The following is a 24,871-nucleotide window of genomic DNA, read 5'->3' as shown; positions in this document are numbered from 1 at the left end:
ACCCCTCCAAGAATTATTGTAGCCACATAGAACTGCCAACGATTCTAGCGACATGAAAGAAACATAGTTTATTGTATATATATATATACATACATACATAAATTTTCACAATTATACTTAAATACATTAATGTAAATCTACAAAAGGGCTGGGCAACATTATCAGGGGGGGGGGGCTCCCAAGTTAACAGTTAATCCTTTACCTAGTCATATCTATCTGGAACATACGATACGTTATAGTACATCCCAGTATCTATGCAAAGCAACAAAGTTGTTGATAATAAATCAAGTAAAATTCTCTTTTCTATGTTTATATATAGGATCATGTGTAGTTCCGAACATATTAACTTTTCTACTAGGTAAAATCAGTATTCAACTATTTCACTATCCTAATACTTCAAGTACTTTGATTTATGTTGACAAAAAATATTGCCCGCCGTCAGTGTGACCCAGTTATGCGAGGAATTGGGGTCAGCCATTTGATTCACGAGGTCAGGGAATGATAGTTTCAATCCACCAATGAAAACGCTTGACCGATTTAAGCTGCAAATATCATTGGTCTACACAGTTTTCACACATAGAGCGTGTGTCGGAAAATTTCCAAAACATGTTGTCTTATCGAGTGTAAAATACATTTCGATGGCGGATGGTAAAGACTAAAAGTCCATGGCTGCGAATAATAATTATGGAATACATTTGGTTGCAGGAGGGTAAGCCATTATTTTTAATGAAATATTGTTGCAAAAAATTATTGTATTTCACTGTAATGTCCTTAGTTAAAGTTAAAATGTTATCGGGTTTTACCATGTTTTTAAATTACATTTTTCAAATCTGTTTACGCAAGGGCAAGTAATGGTCAGAATTTGTAACGCTTTTTACACGTTTGTATTTTCACATTGCACCAGTAGCGGTTTAGAAAATTATGAACTGTTTTGTAAACCTCGTTAGATATGTGGGGCTGGGGTGTATCAGTTTGTACCTATCAGTTAAGTCTTTTAAAAGCATTTTGGGTTATTTCACATGTCATGTATCACTTCTGATGAAATACATGATGACTTTCAAAAAGTTAAGTAACATGTTTTATAACTTGTCCTTTATGTAGCGAATCATTGTACAGTAAGGGATCTGAATCATTTTATAATTCAAACAAAGCGCATTGTCTTTTACACAAAACCATAGAGCCTAATATGAGACAGTAAGTTAGTTTGTAGGACAAACTATAATTAAAATCTTTAATGGTTAACAGTATAAAACATTAGCTTTAAACGAGCTTGTGTCGATATGAAATAAGGTATTGTATTGTATATGATTATGCTAAACTTGAATTGTTATTATAAATGAAGATGACATCCTTTTTAACCACATGAAATTGATGGTACATGTGTGCAGTGCATGTATGCACCAGTCAATTATAGCTTGACATATTTGAAGCTCAATATTGTGAAACTTGATGACTCTGATAGGATTCACACCCTTAATCTTGACCTCTCAGTCTGTATAGCAACAAACTTCTTTACCACAACTATAAGAGCGACTCTGCCAACACATATAGTGAAAGGCTTCTTTACTTCAACTCTAGCAACTACGCCAAAACTCTAGCGACTACGCCACCACATATAGTGACAGACTTCTTTACCACAACTCTAGCGACTACGTAACCACATATAGCGACAGACTTCTTTACCACAAATCTAGCGACTATGCCACCACTTTCTTTACACAGGCAACTTATTACTAAAATTAAAGAATGTCAGGTCAACTAGTCCCATGGTCAACTCATCACCTATTTGCCAGTTATAACTACTTCATGTGACTTAATTATCAGGGAAAAAAGACGTTCCCTTGATTTGATATATCAATGCTTTTATATAACCTTAGTTCTTTGTGTATTTTATTTTCAGAATTGGTGGAACTGTTGGTGCCATTTTGACATGCCCTTTGGAAGTAGTTAAGACTAGATTACAATCATCTGTAGCGACATTTGAGCCTGTGTGTATTAAAAGTGTTAGTTCAAATATCAATGTCATCTCAAAGAGCAATATAAACTTCAGTGCAATTTCAAACAGTACCCACACAGCTAGTTGTACAGCACAACATGGAACTATCGCCGCTGAGCGGGCATTGCAAATTGCACATAGTCGATCAGTTGGACTTTACTATTGTCTCAGGTAAAACAATAGTGTTCATTTGAAACGGAATCAATATTAAAACAGAAGCTCACTGAGGATTGTAGTGAAGGAAGCCATTTTGTGTATTTTTATTTTTATGTTGGAAAGCTAGGGAATAATATTTTACGTTGTTAATAAATACCCTTTAGGAAAAATAAGGCTGTAACAGTAAACTTTTAGGCAACCTTTTGACTCTAAAACACAATCTTCTTTTCATTAGCCAAGGCTGCTTTTTAATATTTTAAACTTTTTCATACATCATATGATACATAGTATCAGATTGCTCTTTTATGTGTTCCACTCATTAAGATGTCTGCCATTCAATCCATGGGTTTGAGCCCTAGGACTAACATGTTTCTTCATATATTACAACAGTTCTGGTTAAAGCCGGGAAGCAAGCTTGAAAGTGATTAAAATAAGTTTTGCAATCAAGGGTAATTTATTCAGAATTTGTTAAATCTAAACTAACTGAACTTACTTGTTAACAATATTTAATGAACAATTATATCTTGTAGGTATATTGTACAGAATGAAGGGCCAGGCGCATTGTTCAAGGGTCTTGGACCAAATCTTGTTGGTGTAGCTCCATCAAGGTATGTTCATGTAAACTAAAGTTTACTTTATACTAACTAGCAGCAACTTTAAAGTGAATTGGTCTAAAATGGAAGGTCTGTAATACAATGAGTAATTATGTTGGTAGTATTAAATATCAGACAAAACAACAAACCACAAAATAATTGTACATGGAAGTTTCCAAATGTGAGATACATGATATGATATTACTTGGTTATATTTATAGTCCAGATTATAAAATGTTCTAGAACAAAATATTATTAACCATCATATTTATAACATTTCTAGAACTTATCAACATATTTTTTCAAGCAACATTTTATAAGATAATATCCAAATGTACCCATTGTAGACCTATTCACTTTAAGCCCATTTGATACATAATTTTAACTTTTTTTTTTATTTCTTTCTATTGTTAAGATCATCCGAATAGAGCTGTCATCAATAAAAACAATATGGATGTAAATGTGTCAGTTAAATTTTTCTGGTGATTGACAATACAAATTTGAGGGGGAAAATCCAGAAATTTGACAAAAAATTCAACAGAAGTAGTTGCCCTATCAATCGACTTTGCCATGCTGTTGTTGCTTAATGGGCAACTTAACTAAGAAAAATGTATTTAAATTCGTTAAGTAATAGAAAGAGCACCGAAACACGAGGCTATCTGATTTGTACGAGGGGGCGTAGCCCCCGAGTATTAATCAGATTGCCGAGTGTTTTGGTGTTCTTTCTCTTTTGTATCATAATCAAACATAAAAGCACGTTCCCTGTTGTCACAATATGAAACCCCGGCAAAAATGAACCAATGAACGAACATCTGAATATGACATTTCTGTCGCTTTCCCTTTCTCTGCCGTCACAATATGTAAACCCCAGCAAAAATGAGCCAATCAATGGGCATGCTCTGGAGTGCGGGTAACTAATACCCGCACTCCAGTTAACGCACTGTGCATGTATATGTATACGATTTAACCCTGACACATTTTCAACAGAAAGGTCTCCAAACTATGATACAATTTACAATTATAGCATAGATGACGGAGGGTAGTCGGGGGGGGACATTAAGAGCCTGGGGTATTATCATAATTGTATGCACAGATCACATAAAAATTCACCATAATCATAAAAACTGGTATAATATTGAAATATAGTTTGATGATACTGGATATAATAGTGTGCAAATTTGTCATGTGGTCTGGACTGAATCAATGACAGTTCACCCATTTACAAAAATGCCATGCAATATTTCCCCAAATTTTAAGGGAAGGCCCCCAGCTCCTACCTTTGAAAGAAAGTTAATAAACTATTTACAAACAAAAGCGCTCTTTTTAAACTATTTAACACAATAAATTGAATATCAAATCACAGCTTAAAATAGAAAGGCATATTACCTAATGTGAAATATGGAATATTTCAATGTTTTTGGATACAAGTCAAATTGTTATATTGTACTACATAATCAACATCAACATTGGTAGGTAATGGAACATTTTGGTTTATATATAGACATGCCAGTCCATAAATAGACATTTGCTTATTGAGGGAAGTCTAGACTAAAGGAAAAAAAATCAGCAGGGGCATATCTGGCAATGTTATGTTTATTTTCTCAAGATTTAAATGTAATTCTATGATAAATAAGACAGTATTGTTTAAATCTTGTATAGCTCTATTAAGGTTATAATACTGTTTACAAACAATTCTCAGTGTATCAAAGCCTTGTGTAAGATTTCGGTCAGACCAGCAGTCAATGATTTTATTTGACCTCGTGTGACCTCGGCATGACCTGTACACTTAATCTATGAAGTTACTGTAAATGGTTGGTAGAAGAAAGTGACATTCTTCTGTCCCTTACTTCTTACATATATAGTAAAATTTTGTTCTTCCTAATGGTCTAAATTTACTTATACTGTAAACATGCCACATGGTGTTAAACTTATTTTAGAGATATAAATACTATTCTCATAGTCATAAAAAAAATTGTCAGTTTGTCAATGGGAGACCTTAATGATTCCAGTTCAAGTCTTAGTCATTTATCAGAAAGAGAAATAATTGGCCTCTTTAGCATAATAAGGCTTTCAACATGCGATTCTCTAGTTTCCCTCAAGTTTCTTTGGTTTTCCAGTCTTTAAAATAATTGTTTTGGATAACTAAGCACTTAAGATGCATATGTATGCATTTTCTTGTACTTTTAACATTCCATAGGGGCATAGCCAAATTTAAGCGTTAATTTTAAAATTAAAACATTTAGGTTTAAAGAATTATTATGAAGGATTAGTCATTACTGATTTAATACATACATTTAAGATAACAATTTATTAAAAGGCTAAGTCATTATGAAATAATAAAAATCAGACAAAATTTCTGATTTTAGGATGCCAATTTCATAGTTTTACATGTAATTTTGTTGCATCAGCATAGTTTATTATTTAAGTAAATAGATTGTTTTTGTTTTTTCAGAGCCATCTATTTCTTCTGTTATGCCAACAGTAAGAAATACCTTAACACAGTTTTAAACCCTGACACCCCTCTGGTACACATTGGAGCGGCTGTCACTGCAGGTAGGAATCTCTTTAAACTTACAACAATTGTTTTGAGGTGAAGTTTTTCATTTTTTGTGGTCACATGACTGCATATCATTATGATTCATATGTTTATGTATTAGTTAAAAATACATTGATATTTTCATAACAAAAACAGGTTTATTGACCTTTATTTTTTTTTATCAAAAAATTATTCAAATGTCCCTTTAAAATATAATGCATGAGAATTTATTCATTTATCATAGAGTTTAAAACCCCTTATTAAATTCTTATTATCTATATCTAAGCTTTGGAACTTCAGTATAAACCAATTATAAATTTACTTCATTGATTTTTTTCCCGTGAAAGAATGAGGTTATACATTATTTATAAATCAAATAACTTGTGTCCTTCATATTTCACACTCTAAAGATATGATTTTAAAAAATTGTTATGCGTAAAAAACAACAACCCAATTTGTAAATTAGTCTTGCATTGTCTGGTAAATTTGGCAATCGATCAATATGTATGGAAAATAAACCTGTTGATGAATTAAACAAATTAGAATATTTTATGTCGTGTACTAAAGTATAAAATTACCTAAGTTACTATCTGGCATTTATTCAAATTTTGATAAATAAAAAAGGAATGAACTGGATTTTTCTGGTTTGTTGATCAACAAACCGGAAAAATCCAGTTGCAAGTATTGAAAGAATTTAGGTCGGGGTTTTCCATTCATGAAGATAGTAATTTAATTTATAGTAAATGAAAAAAAAACAATCTTAAATATTGATATTTGTTGACAATTTGAAATGAATATTATAATGACTTGTGTACTTGTGCCCGGCTCATTGAAGTGTATTGGCTAATTGCCCGAGAGATATCTGTGTGCTCTATAAATAGAAAGCAAAATGTCATGGAAAATTCTAGAGATATTACTTGTTCTGAATGTAGGGCAGCTTTATTTTGCTTTTGTCCTTTTAATATTTGACTGGAAAACCCAATTTTCTTTCAAATACCATATTGATTGATATTGGTTTACATTCAAACCAAAAATGACATAAGCTATTGAATTTCAAATATTTGAACTTTCTCTTGGAAGTTTAGTTATGTTTTGGAGAAATATTAAATAATTTGATGTTCAATTTGCAAAATTAACTTTTTCTGTCCAATAAACTAGATAATTAGTAAATTTTTCAACTTAAAGTTAATACAAAAGAAGGGCCTCAAAAGTATACTGCATAAGGATAGAAATTCTGATATTTGACTTGTTAAAGATTTGTATTTTAATAAAAGAATTTTGAATTTCACATGATTTTATTTAAATAACAAGCACATAAGTAGATTTATAAGAAATTAGCAGCATTAGTTTCATTTCATTTTGATTATAAATGGTGAATATTATCTTTTATCTTTGTAACCTTAAATATCATTAGAACTTAGAAACAAATTTATTTACTGCTACCCTTCAACAAAATACATTAACATTAAAAATATTAATATTGAATTGGACAGGAAAAGTTAATGATTCTGGTCCAAAACTATGGTTTTGTTTGTCCAAAATGGACAAAATATTTGTTGATGACCGATGTATGTTTTGTTCAATGACCGCGTGTTGGAATGTTTTTGCTTGAACTCAAATTTTTTCAGATATAATGACGGTTGATCTGATCACATGACCAGGCCCCTGTTGCCGCTTGATATAGTCTAGGCGGAAATTTGTTTCCAATTAACAATATATTCTCCGACCTAGGTCTGCTAAGACCGCCACATGATGGCATTTCGGTTAAGGTAACGTCAAGGAATTTTTCTTGGCAAAACTTTGACACATCAATAAGATAATTTTATAAAAAACCTTTTCTTTACTTGCATAGAGACATTATTGAAAAGTATTGTTCATTGTTTATATTTGCAATTTGAAAAAAAATTATTTGATTTTTGTAAAAAGCATTATTAAATTTTGTTCAATTCATCACAGGTTTATATAAATTTTATTTTTCAACCTAAGAACAGAAATATATTTACTTATATATAAGGCTGTATGGTTGAGTGATATATTTTAATGTTTTTTCCAAGTTATGCATGTCTTTTATTTCTTGATTGATTTATTTTAAAACCAGACATCCAGTATTTAGTTTTTCAATGTATCACAGTATGTAACCAGAAATATCCAAAAAGAGAAATTAATAGATTTGGTACTAAGCCTCGTTGCGTAAATCAAAATGACTTTACAGTTAAAACTTCAAGATTTTTTCTTTCTTAAATATAATATTAAGTTTCCAGTTTGTGACACAGTTAGTAATGTTTCGAGTTTTTATTTCTTACCATCATTATACATATTTATCATGCAAAATATCAAAGACCAAAATTGAAATGAAAAATGACTACAGTCACAGTACCTAAAGTAACAGCTTTGACTAAAATACTAAAAAACAAAATGAATATTGATGTTAAAAACTTTATTCAGGCAAAGAAATCCTCAGTAAACGTGTGATCTTAGTTATGCTATGTTAAACCATTTTCCGATATCAATAAGTCTAGGCCACGTGTCTGCTAGATGTATGACATACACTTCACGTGTGACCTTGAATACCAGTAAGTTTGTTTATCGGTTAAACCGCCATCAAGTTAGTAGATGATAGTGGAAAACTCTTATCTTGCACTAGCAGTTTACTGTACAGTAATAAATGGTTTATGGGCCGACCTTTTTAATATTTTTTTGAAATGCACTTTTTGTAACATTATAAAATATTTTCTTTTTTTTATTGAATAAAATAGAGAAACCCGAACTTAAACATTAGGTGTTTTTATTTTCATGTCATTAAAAAAAATACCCCAAAAAACCCGCATTAAAAAATAAATGAAAGTCAATAATTTAGATCGAAACTGGAATTTGATATCTAGATTACAAGCAAATACATGAGGTAAGAAAAGATTTATAAATATAGATCTTTATAATAAGGTTTGTCTGTATAAGGGGCTTAGGGGGATATGGGGCTTTAACATTTTTTAATTTTTTACAAACTTAGTTCTGTGATTCATATAAATCAGACTATATATAGTAACGAAATCAGTAGCCATACAGCCAGATATACTGTCAGATGAATTAATTTTAAATCAAATAATAAATGAATTAAGTGAACTTTTGATCATTTTGGTCCATTTTTAAAATTGATAATAAAAAAAATCTCTAATCTCTTTCAGTGATGTCAATATGTTAATGTCGTTAAACAAATTTTCATTTCACTAACAAGTTGTGTGAATATGTATCTATTTGATTTAGGTCAATGGAAAAAAAAAAAGAAGACCTATTTGTTTTGGGTCAATGGAAATTTTCAATAACTTTATCAGATTAAGAGTTTTAAGGGCAAATGGATTAGCACTGTTTCTTTGCTGTGTTGAATATAAGGCCAAATAAAAAGTAAGGCACTTTTCATTTCAGGTGTAACTGCATGCACAGCAACAAATCCTATCTGGTTAATAAAGACCCGTCTTCAATTGGATCAGAAGTAAGTGTTCCAAGTCTTGAGCAAAATGTTTGTATAGTGACTTTGGGGTTTTATGGCGTTTATGGGGTTGTATAGTTTCTTTGGGGTCTTTTAAAATTATCTTAATATATCAGATAACCTAGATATTCTTTAAATTTATGCCATAATAGGTTAAACCTTGATTGCTTTGGTACTGAATGAATATTACTGTAGAAATTTATAATTATTAGGATTTATAATCGTACAATAGCAAACTGGTTTTATTACCACTTAAAAAAATGTCTACTGACCTGAGTGGAAAAGTTTCAAGTGAAAAGAACTTTGTGTGTTATAGGCAACAACACTGTTGAACAAGTTTAATGCCCAAAATACCACATTCATCACAATTTGTATATTTATAAATAGATCATTTCCCACTCTCTGCAGTCACAATATATACATGTACTCCCTTCCCAAGGTTATCACGTAAGGACAGGTTTAACTGTATTCCAAAAATAGACCAAAAATCTTGCTCATACATGTATGTGTCAGGTAATGTCTTTAAATAGTTAATTAACTATTTATGACATTTTCTCTGTGTTTTGGAAAAGAATTTTGGGGTACATTGTTATGTTAAATGTTGAAAACTCCAGTACTAAATTCAGTACGAATAAAGCAATGCTGGAAATTGTCTGTGCAGAATTCAAAGAGGTCATACATTATTTGCCTTTCTCAGTAAAAAAAATAATCACTGGTATTAATAAAACATATCCTTGCATGTAAAAAGCAATAAAGGTAAAGGTCAGATAGATTGTTGATTCTGAAAATGAGAGAAAGTACTTTTCTTGTGTTGATGTAGGACATAAAAATAAATTGTTTGTGTGGAGGAAATAGAGATATGATTCAATGATGACTGTGTTAAGAGGTCACAAACCTCGTAGTTCACCTGAAGTAAGATTATTGATAAAAACTGTACACAGCAACTAGTATGGTAAACAACTTTGAAGGCTGTATGCGTTTTGAAACAAGCTGTGGTATACATTTGCTTTGGTATTTTCAATAGATTACAGTTAAAATTGTTTTCTGAAAAACTAAAATAGAGTGATATGGGGTTGTTGGCGGTGAAAATCTGCTTGAGACTTAAACAGGTGGTACTTTGGAAGTTCTATTTTAGGTGCCTGTTCGTGCATAAGGTTAAAACGAAATGGTCATGGTGGCATTTTCTAAACATTCGTCATTCCCCATTTGTCAAATGTTTTTAAATGAGCAATGAAGGGAAAGTTATCTTGCGAAACATTTAACCAGCTGAATTTGTGTAGTGGATTTGCCCCGTTTTAAATTTGAAACAGGCGATAAAAAAGTTGAAATGATTTCATTATCAAAAAAACAAACGTTAAGCTTCCAACTGTAAAGAGCTTGGTTAGACTGCATAAACTGGCTGAGGGTCTATTGTTGCCGAAGGCTTATCGTGACTTTAAGTCCTAGCAAGTTAAGGATAGTCCCAGCAAGTTAAGGAATTGTAGGGGTTTTATCTGCACTTTTAAAATCATTATCAATGACCTTCTTGTCAAATTTTATTGCGAAGACATATTTGTTCAGTGTTGAATATTATCTCGGATACGACCTTACTTAACAAATAGGTCACTGCGTAAATTATACATGTTCGTTAAAATTAATGTATTTTAAACAGCTCTCATTAATTTTGAACATGCAACCAACCATTGTTGGTTGAGTGAAGGTGACGGCTTTAAATGCCGTATGAAATTGTTTTATATCATTAGTACATGTTAGATAAACTTGAACTGAAATATAAATTTCATTTTCGATTGTTTGTCAGAAGGTAGATAAACATCGGAAATTAATTGATCTGTTTTTGTTTTGTAACATGAATTAAAGTTTGCTAACTGACATTGGAAATCGTACAGATAAAAACATATGTTGCAAGTTGTTAGTACATACAATGCCCTTGGCTGAAATAATGTAAGCCAATGACCCAATATCCATATGTTGACAGAATGACTCATTTCTTACCGGTAAGAAAGCATGATGACTCAACAATGTGTTGGTTGACTTAACTCAATAAGGTTAGCATCCATGGGTTCTCCAGCGAGGTGAGATTATTCCTGACAATTGGTCTTGCTTATTGACTGACAGTCTATTGGACATTTGTCTTTTACCACTGATTCAGAAATCATGTGGGATAAGTAGTTTGTCTCTTGTGAAATAAGTGGTAATTACTGGTTAGTTATCAAGGGTACTGGTTGGACAGACCACGGAAACATGGCCCAAAAAAATGAGCTAACTTAAAAATTGAATAAAATTTAGACAAACTTAATAATACTGGAAGAATTGATATAATTGTTTGCCTTAAATCAGATATTTTTTTTATGGATGAATGAATACGGATTCTGGTCATACTGAACTGAACACTGGTGTACATGCTGTCCTGCTTAGAAGACATGTTAATTTGATATTATAACTTTATTTGCCAGCATTCTATATAATACTTGTGATATAATGATATCAATATTAACATTTAATTATCTTGTTATAAGAGTTCATATTTTATTTGAGGTATAAAGGAAAATTCCTATCATTGTGCTATTAAATCATTTATCTTACCTACTTAATATATGTAATGACATTGCCCTGTGCGGAACACTCCATTTGTAGATTTGTGGAAATGTTCACGATACAAAAAATAAAGCCAATGATCTACCAACAGTTTATAGGTTGATCAGGCTGCATGGTTAGTGCATGCTGGCCTGGCTCTATACTAATGGCAAAGGATTCTGGTTTCAGAGGTTTCAAGTTTAAGCATTGTATGTTATAAATACAGCTGTTTTATAACTTTTGTAACTGGTATATATAACTGTGACATTGGCAGTTATACATACATTTCAGTTGGCAGTTATACAATATTTTTCAATGCCAATGCAATCATGTTTACTGGTTTTGAAGGAAAATTTTATTGACTTAAATTCTGTGAGGACAAAATTTGATCTTTTTCCAATATTTTCCATAGTAAGAGTTTGATTTTATTGTTTGAAATAAAGGAAATTTGGTCAGAATGTTGTACTTTTTTTGGACATTTAAAAACAAATGAGTGGTAAACTGGTTGTAATTAAGGACAAACTTGTTTTATACGCTAGAATACTTGTAAATTATAAGACCTGATTAATGCATTATGTCGCCACATACATAATCTGTACCAGCGGGAATAATGACCTTAGAATATATTATTTATAGATGTTACATATTTTGTAATATTTATATATATCATACTGTATTTACCTGTACACGTGAAGCAGTAGTGGTTGGAATTATCCAGTAATTTTCTTGTAGTGACATATGTTACCGTGGAAATTGTGTTTCTAGGCAAATAGTAAAATTTGGTTAATTACCGTACATCTTTCAGTTTTTTTGTGTCATTATTTATCATAATCTTGAAGTTGATTTAGTTCACTAAATACCTAGCAGAGCTCCAGATAGCGTGCGTATAAGCGTAAAATACGCATAGAAAATCTAAAATACGCATCACTTTCAAAATTCGTGCGTCACAGTTACGCACAACAAAATGAAAATACGCTCGTGTTTCAAAATTTATGCGTGAAAGAATAGAAGTGTAAACATTTGATATGTAGAAAGAAAATGTTTTGAGCATAAAAATACAATATTTTTCCATTTTATTGCATTGAAAACTGTCAACAACGCATGTTAAAAACGAAAGTAGCAGGAAATACAGAAGGGAGGTAACTCCCGTAGATCAACCTGTGAAATTATTGATGAAATTTGTACCAGATAATCGTTGTAGGAGTTAACACAGTACTAAGTTTGTTTAGGCATCTATTGACATGCTAATGAACACAGTACTAAGTTTGTTTAGGCATCTATTGACATGCTAATGCCTCAATATAAACAAAAATATATTTTAATTTCTTTAACTTTTGTTGTTTGAACAAAATAACATGTTTTTCACTTGCAGTTTTGTACTCAATATTTTCGTACCCAGTCTACAGTTACGGACAATTTTCTCTCAGACCAATACTTTTTTTAAGGAAAGATAAAAAAATCTTTTTTATGTTTCTTTAATTCTAATTTCAACTATAATTGTTCAAACTGGAGTACATGATAAGGTACATGCCAACAAAAATAAAAAAATAAAAATATTGACTCCTAGAAAATAAAATAATTTCAGGGCTTCCACTAGTGGAAGTTTGGGAGTCATTTACTCCTTCATTTGGCCTGTGACTTCCGAAAATCAATACTTTTCCTTCTTTACCTATATAATGTGACTTCAAATATCAGAGATTTTGAAGTCTTTGACTTCCAAATTTTGAAAATGGAAGCCTTGATAATTTTGCTGTTTATCCTAAACTTGAGTTCCAGTATACTCTGGAAATCTGACTTTACATGGCATGTTTTGTATTGTTTCACATTAAATCAGTATTTAATTTGTAAAGGTTTTTCTAAAAAAAGAAAATAAACAAACAAACAAACAAACACAACAATAAGTTTAATTTGTTTATAAAAAATGCAAAATGCTTTTTTTTGACAGATTTTACCCCTTAAGTTTTTCAGAATTTGCATTTTACCCCTCACTCTAAATTTTGAGGGGTAAAAACCCCTTGGCCCAAAAAATTATCTGGAGCTCTGACCTAGGAAGTGTTTTTAGCTCGACTATTCGAAGAATATGAGAGCTATTGTAGTCGCCCCGGCGTCAGCGTCCGCGTCGGCGTCTGCGTTGGTTAAAGTTTTTTGTAAAGTCAAATATCTCAATTATTTCTCAAGATTATCAATTGAAACTTACAATACTTATTTATAGTAACAAGGTACATCAGATAGACAAGTTGGATAACTCTGCCTACAATATTGACAGAATTATGCCCCTTTTCAACTTAGAAATTTTGGTTAAAGTTTTTTGTAAAGTCAAATATCTCAATTATTGCTTGAGATATTCAATTGAAACTTACAATACTTATTTATAGTAACAAGGTACATCAGATTGACAAGTTGGATAACTCTGTCTACAATATTGACAGAATTATGCCCCTTTTTAACTTAGAAATTTTGGTTAAAGTTTTTTGTAAAGTCAAATATCTCAATTATTGCTTGAAATATTCAATTCAAACTTACAATACTTATTTATAGTAACAAGGTACATCAGATTGACAAGTTGGATAACTCTGCCTACAATATTGACAGAATTATGCCCCTTTGGAACTTAGAAATTTTGGTTAAAGTTTTTTTGTAAAGTCAAATATCTCAATTATTGCTCGAGATATTCAATTGAAATTTTAAAAAAATTTTTATAGTAACAATGTACATCAGTTTGCAAAATTGCATAACTCTGCCTGCAATATTTGCATAATTATTTGCCCCTTTGAAACTTAGAAATTTTGGTTAAAGGTTAAAGGTCTTCAAAGATATTTACTACTTTACACATGCACTTAGGATCATAATTGGAGGGTCATAATTGTATGTCACTGACCAAGTTCCATAACTCTATCTTGCATTAAGGCTGATTCATATCCCCTTTTCTACTTAGTCTCTTGGTAAATGTTTACATGCAAGTTTTACATATCTCAATAACTATTAAAGATATTTATTTAAAACTTCACATATGCATTTAGGGTCATAATTGTAGGTCACTGACAAAGATCCATAATTCTATCTTGCATTTAGGCTGATTTTTTCTCCCCTTTTTCAACTTAGAAATTCATGGTAAAGTTTTGCTTTTAAGCTGTTATCTCAATAACTACTGAAGGGTTTGTGCCTTTTTTGGGACAATTTTGTGCATTCATAATAATAAAGCAGTGATTTACTTGATAAAACATCTTAATAACAAGCCTTTGTACCTTTTCTGTCAAATTTATGTATTCATAGGTAATTAGTATTATTATACTCAATAAAACACCCTTGTGACATTACCTTCTGAATAGTCAAGCCAATACTGTATAATTAGACTCTCTCTAAGGCCTATAACATGAATTTATAAAAAAAAATTAGCCCTTTTGTGAACTTAAAAAATTTAACATTTTCAAGGCTCTTTTACTATCAAGCACTTAGAAAAGTCGAGCATGCTGTCCTACAGACAGCTCTTGTTATTTCATATACTTTATGCACTTTGCTGTTGCTCAGTTTTTCCTTGATCAGAACATGCAGGAACGGTGCCAGAATCCTAAAATAAAGTTTATGATTATGTAATGTTATTTGTTTTGTAACAAAACGGAAGTCAGGTGTATAAAGAGAGAAAATTCTAGAAAGATCTTTGATAATGAAAGTGAGCAAGATTTGTTTATAGAAAAACCTGTCTGTATAGACCATTGTAACAACCTGGATGAGAAAACATCGGTCATTGTTTTGACATTGTCAGGGGTTATTTGGTACTTAAATGGAATGTGTCATGGTTTTTTACCCAAGAATAAAATATTATAAATTAAGTTGAGGGCGTTATATGGTCCTTTACTGGAGATGGCTTCTATTCAGAGGTCAACAAGTAATTAGTATTATAATCATTTTGACCATACTTCAGATTATTAGGTTATTATAAGATTAGGTGATTAATAGTTGGCTGTTATTCAAAGATGTTAATATCACAACATTTATACAATACGTATACAAGGTTGACCTCAATCTCGTGTAAACTGGTTTTAACTGAAGTTATAGCTGCTGTAAAGATGAAATATGTAGCATTTTAATTGACAAGTTTTTAAAGAAATTAATGATATATGAATGGGTAATTTTACATATTGTTCTACTTTCATAAGCATGTGATGAATGTGTTTACTAAGACGTAAAAGCTGTCACGTTTGACATTTAAAATATAAATCGTGGCTGACTTAGATACTTTGTCTTGTAACAAGTTGTTTAAAATGAAATAATCCTTACAAGTGTTGTAATTTCCTATATGTCTTTCATTACATCATTTATACGGCATACTAAAAAATGAGCCTCAGAAATCTAAAGTAAGTAGAACTGAGTTTGCCTTGCTATTAGAAATGTTAACATGCCAAATTATTAAACATTTTCTTTAGTAAACCTTGTGCAGCTGTTCCTTAAAAAATGTCAAACTATTTAGTTACTATACTATTTTCTTCACTTAACCATGTACAATTATTCCTTAATTAAAGATATACTATGCTCACTTTTGAGAAAAATATTTCAATCGAAATAAATTTATTAAAACCTATGAAATTCTTACTGAATATGTCTAATTTGAATACAAAATGAATAAACTATACATTGGAAGTCACATTCTTTATTAGATCTATAGGACAAGTAAAGTTGGTCTTTTCTTAAAAAAACTGCCAGTTTTTTAAACAACACTATATATTCATATTGTGACAACCTATAGTATGAAGGGTTTTAAACATGACATTTCAACTTTGTGTTAAGTCAAAACATATTTTTTTTCTCATATTTACAAAGAGACTGTGCTGCAATTATCAATATTTTCTGATATCATATTTGAGCATAATATATCTTTACAGAAAGAAGTGTATTTTAATTTATAGCATAAACAATATTATATCGATACTTTTTTTATTTTACAGGAAAAACAACAGCTTAACAGCAAGACAGTGTATCCAGCGGATTTATGCTAAAGATGGTTTAGGAGGGTTTTATCGAGGTATTACAGCCTCGTATGTGGGAGTCACAGAAACTGTCATACATTTTGTGATATACGAGTCAGTGAAGGCTCAACTTCTATCTATGAGTAACCATTCCGACGATGAAAGATCGTATTTAGATTTCTTTAAATTCATGTTGGCTGGAGCGTGCTCAAAAACATTTGCTACATGCATAGCATATCCACATGGTAAGTTTGTAAACTGTATATATATATGCCGTTGATTATTGTATTCTTTTGTAACTTTATTTACACATACATTCTTACATTTATTGTACATTACAATAGGTGTTGATTTTCCTGTAAACTGGCTTGTATGTAAAGTTGCTGTCTTAAATTGTTTAACTCGGATTCCTACATTTTCCCTGCTGAATTTCTTCAGTGGATGTTACCAGCTTTCATTTTGAGTGCTGTTTTATTATCTGTTCTCGGTTTAAAAAGATGAAAATGTTTCAGTTAGTTTTACTACAGGGATGTGTAGGCCAGCCATACTCTATACAGTATAAAAAATACTAGGGACAGAGGCTAATAATTTTCGTTCCAACAGGCTTAAGATAGGATTTAAATGTGTTTTGATGTCTTGTTTTTTTTCTTTAGGGTGTTCCTTATTAATGGAAACAAATTGCGTATTGCCATAATTAAAGACTCTTATAGTATCAAACAAAGAAAAGACAAGGTAGCCTGGAGGTTAAGAACCTATTTAAGCATAAAAATTCTATTCTTAATTGGTTTACAGATTTTTCATGTTGTAAATTACGTTCTTTAAGACATGTACATCAATGATATCACCATTATCAACAAGTTTCTGTAGAATGTTATTTAAAGTTTTTATTTGTTTCTTTGCAGAGGTAGTTCGTACTCGTCTACGTGAAGAAGGGAACAAATACCGATCATTCTTCCAGACGTTACTGCTGGTTGGTAAAGAGGAAGGGTACCGGGGACTTTATCGTGGCCTCGCCACTCAATTAGTTAGACAAATCCCAAATACCGCCACAATGATGGCAACATACGAGCTAGTTGTCTATCTATACGAGTGTTGGAAACGGGACAGAAGTACCTGAATTTCGTTTCGTTAAAGATATTTGCAATTACATTTAGAAGAGGCATGATCTCGGGTTCACTTGAAAAGTGCTTTAACCACAGTGAATAGTTGACAATAGTTTGTGGAAAATAAAATGGTGCTTACGTCCCCTTGTCTTCTCATATTTTGCCATGTCAAGTCAGTGAAAAACAGGGCATTATGAGAGAACCAAAACGGGTGCAACTTAGAAATACATATTATTGTGTGACTGACTCTGTGTTATGGATTTTCAAACATGATAAAATTGTAGAACATAAAAGGATGATGAAAGAGTTACAACATAAATAGTATACATTGTAATATAGATAAAATCTGATTATACTGATGTAAATAATGAAGATAAAAGATTGCCATATATAGATCCATGGTTTATGATATCATATTGTATGATTTAATGATAACATCTTGAGTTTTATTGATAAGCGTTTAATACATTAGAGAAACATCCATTGCCATTCGGATTTTATAAAATAATAGTTGCTGATTTATATTAAACAATTTGAAATACTTGCTAAGAAGAATCTTTTTCTCTAATATACTGTAAATCTCTGCAGATAACCACCCATGACTGTTGTTTTAAACAACCATGTTTAGACAGAGTAATATCAATACAGAAAATTGGAGTATCATAAGTAATATTTTCAGACCGACGACCAAACTTTTCGGCACAGTTAGAAATATAGCAGCTGATAACCATTAAAATCTCGAGGGCTGGTAAAGAATAAAACCCTCAATTTTCTATTTTAGAAAAAAGTGATAATAATTTATAAACAACCCTATCTATATTTGTTAAGAAAACAAGGCTTATTTTAAGTGTGCGTGTTTTTTTTTCAATAATGATTTTCTGTGATATATAGAAATTTTCTAATTTACTTGATGTATATATTTCATGTTTTTGTTATATTAATAATGTGAGATAATGTAGGTAGCTATGTTGGACATATAATGTGCATTTATTTCTCGAGTAGATGAATGTTTTCTACTGTCATTTTAATGTTTATACATTGTGTAGATAATAAGGACATTGTCACATTTAATTAAAAGGTGATTACCACAGATTTGACTGGTCTTGGACTTGTCATGCTTTCTAATATTGAAATAGTTAAATGAAAAACTTACGTGCTTAAACATTCTGTCTGCTGGCGGCACCTGATAAAAACAATACCAGAAAAGCATACATTTGGGTCAGTCAGCGCTTTTGTACTGTTTCTCTGGGGTCTACGCTGTTTGCTATTCAGGAAGAACAGATTTTGAAATTTTCCCCTTGAAAATGATGAATGGTTTTGTCTAGATTGAAAGACAGACAAGTTCATTTCAGATATTTAGCATTTACTAAAATATTTATCACCTCAGAGTTTAGACTGACTGTATACAGATGGCAACAGCAAACTTTTAGCATTATAATTGTAGTCATAGTAACTGTTAATGTCATATATGAATGGAAATTATTTCTTTTGATCAGCATTTTAGTGTATAAAAGTTTTTTGTTATTTTGGAAATTTCATGAAAACTTAATATTTTGTTTAAAAAAATGTTCAATATTTTTTGTACAAAAATATTGTAAGACAATTTCAACAACTAAAAATGACCCCTTAACAAAACTAGCAGTCATTTAGAAATTAGATGATAAATTTTTATTGAAATATATAGTTGTAAATGATTATATCTCTTTTCATATAAAAATTTATACAGAGTTATAGATCTTGAAAAGTAATACATTATGCCTTGTCATAGAAAACTGCAAATAATTAACATCGGGCCTTTTCTTACCGTTTCTGGTTGTTTCATGTAAAAACAAATGATTCTTTAATTAGTTGCTAGAAATAAAACAAAATTATAATACATTACTAGAGGTGATATTATGTGTACAGTTTTCATATCATTCAAATTTTTCATATTTTTTCATTACAATTTTGTAACAAAATCAATGTTTGCATAATACAATCCAAGTAGTTATTATTTGTTTAGCTAGTAAACACACTTTATTGTTGTATATTTTCATTGGATTGAAATATCACTGAACATTTTTTCCACCATTATTGTTTTTAATTTGATTATTCTTGGTTTTCTGAAATCTGTATTCTCAAGGATTTTTTTCATCTTCTTCAGTTATTGTTCTTTTGTTTTGTTGTGATTCTGTGAAATTTTAAGCACTGCTTATTATTAAATACTGAATTATACATCTAGATTTGTGTTAAATTTTTATAGGAAAAAAAAACGTGTAAATTGTTTAATTGGAAAAACTGTTTTCAGGTGTACAAACCAAGTTATTCAATTTTGTCTTTAGGCATATATTATTGCAAAGAAATTACCTATTAATTTGTTAAAATATGTAGCAATTTTTGCTTACACCTTAAGTAACTGGGTAGAATTTTGATGATAAATACCATAAATTAAGTGATATAAGCTAGCCTAAGGCATTAACTATTCATGGAGGTCAAATACCTATACTGTAACTTGTCAAAATATGTAGAAATTTCTCTTGAAGAGCACGGTAGATTTTTTATGATAAATACTATAAAATCTGTTATATTTGAACAATACAAACAAAATTTCAATTTGAGTTTGAAAATTTATACACTCCTGAAAATATAAAGAAGATTTATTTAAGTAATTCAGAGGCGTGCGATGTAACAATGTTGAAAAAAAAATCAAAAGTTAACTAAATTAAATTTTGAACCATTTTAACTTAAAGGAGAACATCATTTATGTTTGTGTAACATGATAAATTGTAAAATAATGTCCTGTTAGTAACATGATATCATCTTGTAACATGATCTACTTTTCAGTATTCAAAAAGTATTGTTAATAAATTGCATTGTGTTTTATAGGTGATACATATTATTTATCTAATATTTAATATCGAAGTATATATGTTCATGTGGAAAAATTATGACTCCAAGTTGAGATGGTAGATTTAATATTATTAAGAGATTTAATATCATGGTTATTTTGAAAATAACATATTTTACAGTGACATTTGTCACATTAGTGCAGTAACAGGTTATGTCCTAAATTTAAGTTATTGCACTAAGGTGAGGCAGTATGCCCATCTAAGGGTATTTAGTGAGAGATCAGCTGAAAATCAAAATAAGATCATTTTGACGTAATTCCTGGCAATTTTTGTATTTTACTTGAAAGATTAATAACTAATGTGGCCCCAGGGTATTTCTGTAAATTACCAATCGGAATTTACCATCCATTGTTCACTTTATAAAAAGAGTATTGCAGTCTGATTTACATTTTAGGCAGATTTATATTTTCTCAAGAATCTCAAGTATCAACTGTTGGTCAATCACCATTATAACAGTCAATCTTTTGAAATTTATAGTGAATTCAGCTCAACACAGAAAAAAGGAGCATAATGTCACTTTAAGCTAATTGGGTCAGCATTATTTTTTCTATGTTAATACATGTAACTAAAAAATCTAAATTTTATTCATAAAACATTTACTGTGTGTACATACTTCAGATTTTTGTGACAACATACTGTATGTCCAAGTGTTATTATATCAATTGGGCATGATTCAGGTATTGTTAAATGTGTAATAAGTAATCTCACAGGTTGTATGGTTTCTGATAATTGAACTCGCATTTTGCTCAATGTCTTTGGAGGTGATAATTTTATTGCAAATGATGATAACTGAAGGTATTTGATAAAGTGATTGGTAAATATTGATAACTGATAAAGTGAAATTAATTTAATTGATGAATACAATGAAGAGTGGATGAATCGAATAAATTGTTTTGTGAAGAATGAAGTTAAAATAGAAAGTTTTTGTACATAGAAATCTAGTCTCCACACCAGCCAAATTTTATTAATCTACCTGCGTTAATGATCTGAGAATAAATTTTTCACTTTTGTAAATTCAAGTCATTTCTACAGTGTTACAAGGGAGGTAATTTGGTTATGTGTACACTTGTTACTTCCCTTTAGGTCATGTGACCTTTATCAGATAAATTCACAGTAGTACAGTTGCAGTTACTTCCCTTTTAGTCATGTAACCAAGTTGCAGTGCATTGAATGTAAAGTAAAAATGTATATAGTGTAGATAGCTATTGGTCACAAAATGACCAGCCATGTTTGTTTCAATATAACTTGTCACCATCAGATTTATGGTAAAGTATTATTTTTGCTAAGTTTGTATGCTTGGATTTTATTTGTTACTAATGCAAACATATCTGTATTTATAAACCTAGTTGGAGGAAATGTGCACTCTACCTTCTTCATTTCTTTGTGGATATCTAGTGAACAAACAGTTTTAAACAGTTATTTATAAATATTTTACATTTCTTTGCTTATATACATGTCACGATGTGAACAAATGACCACCTTAATTGAATTTTGTCGTAGATTTGTGACCACCCTGTAAATAAGACCACTTCGGTAAACACCTGTCGATGATCTTAAGAGGGTTTTTATCATACATGTAGTTGAAATACCACCAGGTATTTATTTACAAATGATGTTAATGCAGCTGAAATAAAAAAAATGACATTTAATTGTTTTGCAGTACATTGATATTGAAGAATATATATATTTACGGTAAATTTTCTTTAAAAAAATAATTTCATGTTATATTTGCAATTTAAAAAAGGGCTTTCTTCTTTGTATCTAAATGTAACATTTATTTTTGAATCTATTAAATACAAGAAAACATAGGAACTGTTTTGATATGTGTTTGTGTAACAGATAAATTGTGTCCAAAGGCATGCATTCTTGGTGTAAGAAAAAAGGGCTTTGTTCCCTATGAAAAATCTATGTTAAAAAAAAATCAATAAAATTATGAAAATATTACATATGCTTTCTTGTTTATTATATGAAAAAAGAGGCATCATACATGTTTGTTTTCCCATTGATCACTCATTTCCCAGACTTTTTGATTTATTATTTTGAGATGCTATTTTGTGTATTACCAAAGTAAATGTTGTATGAATAAAACAAACAGCACTGGATGTAAGAAGAATCATTACAGAACGCCATAAAATGTGGAGGTAGACAGGAATGTCAGCCCATTATGGGCGGGTTCAGAGATGAAGTAAAAAACGTGTCCGAATTCCCCAGAAACAGCATAAATCATATACCGGAAATACTTTAAAGAAAACACCTGCAGAATAAATCGTCCCTTAATAAACTGTCTTGTTATAATTACAGAACTTTTTTCGTTAATCTAGAAGCTTGTTGATGTCGACAATTAAGGATCACATACAAATATGGTATTTATCAGGTGGTGTCGGCATCGCAGACACAGATATCAGTATTGATCAAGTGGTGTCCGCATCACAGACACATATCAGTATTAATCCAATGGTGTCTGCACCATAAACACAAATATCAGTATAAATCAAGTGGTGTCAGCATGGCAGACACAAATATCAGTGTTAATCAAGTGGTGTCAGCATCGCAGACAAAAATACCAGTATTAATCAAGTGGTGTCCGAACCACAGACACAAATATCAGTATTAATCAAGTGGTGTCTGCAACACAGACACAAATATCAGTATTAATTAAGTGGTGTCCGCAACACAGACACAAATACCAGTATTAATCAAGTGGTGTCCGCATCACAGACACAAATATCAGTATTAATCAAGTGGTGTCCGCAACACAGACACAAATATCAGTATTAATCAAGTGGTGTCCTGTCACAGACAAAAATACCAGTATTAATCAAGTGGTGTCCGCATCACAGACAAAAATACCAGTATTAATCAAGTGGTGTCCGAACCACAGACACAAATATCAGTATTAATCAAGTGGTGTCCGAACCACAGACACAAATATCAGTATTAATCAAGTGGTGTCTGCAACACAGACACAAATATCAGTATTAATCAAGTGGTGTCCGAACCACAGACACAAATATCAGTATTAATCAAGTGGTGTCCGCAACACAGACACAAATATCAGTATTAATCAAGTGGTGTCCGAACCCACAGACACAAATATCAGTATTAATCAAGTGGTGTCCGCAACACAGACAAAAATATCAGTATTAATCAAGTGGTGTCCTGTCACAGACAAAAATACCAGTATTAATCAAGTGGTGTCCGCATCACAGACAAAAATACCAGTATTAATCAAGTGGTGTCCGAACCACAGACACAAATATCAGTAATAATCAAGTGGTGTCCGAACCACAGACACAAATATCAGTATTAATCAATGGTGTCCGCAACACAGACACAAATATCAGTATTAATCAAGTGGTGTCCGAACCACAGACACAAATATCAGTATAATCAAGTGGTGTCCGCAACACAGACACAAATATCAGTATTAATCAAGTGGTGTCCGAACCACAGACACAAATCAGTATTAATCAAGTGGTGTCCGCAACACAGACACAAATATCAGTATTAATCAAGTGGTGTCCGAACCACAGACACAAATATCAGTATTAATCAAGTGGTGTCCGCATCACAGACACAAATACCAGTATTCATCAAGTGGTGTCCGAACCACAGACACAAATATCAGTATTAATCAAGTGGTGTCCGCAACACAGACACAAATACCAGTATTAATCAAGTGGTGTCCTGTCACAGACAAAAATACCAGTATTAATCAAGTGGTGTCCGCATCACAGAAACAAATAACAGTATTAATCAAGTGGTGTCCTGTCACAGACAAAAATACCAGTATTCATCAAGTGGTGTCCGAACCACAGACACAAATATCAGTATTAATCAAGTGGTGTCCGCAACACAGACAAAAATACCAGTAATAATCAAGTGGTGTCCGAACCACAGACACAAATATCAGTATTAATCAAGTGGTGTCCTTTCACAGACACAAATATCAGTATTAATCAAGTGGTGTCCTGTCACAGACAAAAATATCAGTATTAATCAAGTGGTGTCCGCATCACAGAAACAAATAACAGTATTAATCAAGTGGTGTCCTGTCACAGACAAAAATACCAGTATTCATCAAGTGGTGTCCGAACCACAGACACAAATATCAGTATTCATCAAGTGGTGTCCGAACCACAGACACAAATATCAGTATTAATCAAGTGGTGTCCGCAACACAGACACAAATATCAGTATTAATCAAGTGGTGTCCTGTCACAGACAAAAATACCAGTATTATCAAGTGGTGTCCGCATCACCGAAACAAATAACAGTATTAATCAAGTGGTGTCCTGTCACAGACAAAAAATACCAGTATTCATCAAGTGGTGTCCGAACCACAGACACAAATATCAGTATTAATCAAGTGGTGTCCGCAACACAGACAAAAATACCAGTATTAATCAAGTGGTGTCCGAACCACAGACACAAATATCAGTATTAATCAAGTGGTGTCCGCAACACAGACAAAAATACCAGTATTAATCAAGTGGTGTCCGAACCACAGACACAATTATCAGTATTAATCAAGTGGTGTCCTGTCACAGACACAAATACCAGTATTAATCAAGTGG

The 24,871-nt window shown here is 31.3% G+C and overlaps 1 protein-coding gene across 1 annotated transcript; it reads left to right on the top strand.

The window, feature by feature from the left end:
- The first annotated feature begins 549 nt into the window (after positions 1–549).
- Positions 550–22,238, top strand: LOC132735193 (solute carrier family 25 member 36-A-like). Its single transcript, XM_060722121.1, has 7 exons — positions 550–709; positions 1,901–2,167; positions 2,683–2,760; positions 5,198–5,298; positions 8,702–8,768; positions 16,283–16,548; positions 17,206–22,238. The coding sequence occupies exons 1-7, from the start codon at positions 666–668 to the stop codon at positions 17,418–17,420; spliced, it is 1,038 nt and encodes a 345-aa protein (XP_060578104.1). The 5' UTR covers positions 550–665; the 3' UTR covers positions 17,421–22,238.
- Positions 22,239–24,871: the final 2,633 nt, after the last annotated feature.

The sequence above is a fragment of the Ruditapes philippinarum genome, unplaced genomic scaffold (genome assembly GCF_026571515.1).
Source record: "Ruditapes philippinarum isolate M1 unplaced genomic scaffold, ASM2657151v2 ctg1516_1_1_1_1, whole genome shotgun sequence".
In the NCBI taxonomy this organism is placed as follows: Eukaryota; Metazoa; Mollusca; class Bivalvia; order Venerida; family Veneridae; genus Ruditapes; species Ruditapes philippinarum.
The sequence above is the reverse complement of the archived record's forward strand: the minus strand, read 5'-3'. Positions and strand labels throughout refer to the sequence as shown.

Bases quoted from the DNA above. Each gene is read 5' to 3' on its own strand.
- LOC132735193 (XM_060722121.1), top strand. From the start codon at position 666: ATGGCTGCGAATAATAATTATGGAATACATTTGGTTGCAGGAGG. The intron at 2,168-2,682 runs GTAAAACAATAG...TATATCTTGTAG, and splicing joins GGACTTTACTATTGTCTCAG to GTATATTGTACAGAATGAAG. The intron at 2,761-5,197 runs GTATGTTCATGT...TTGTTTTTTCAG, and splicing joins GTTGGTGTAGCTCCATCAAG to AGCCATCTATTTCTTCTGTT.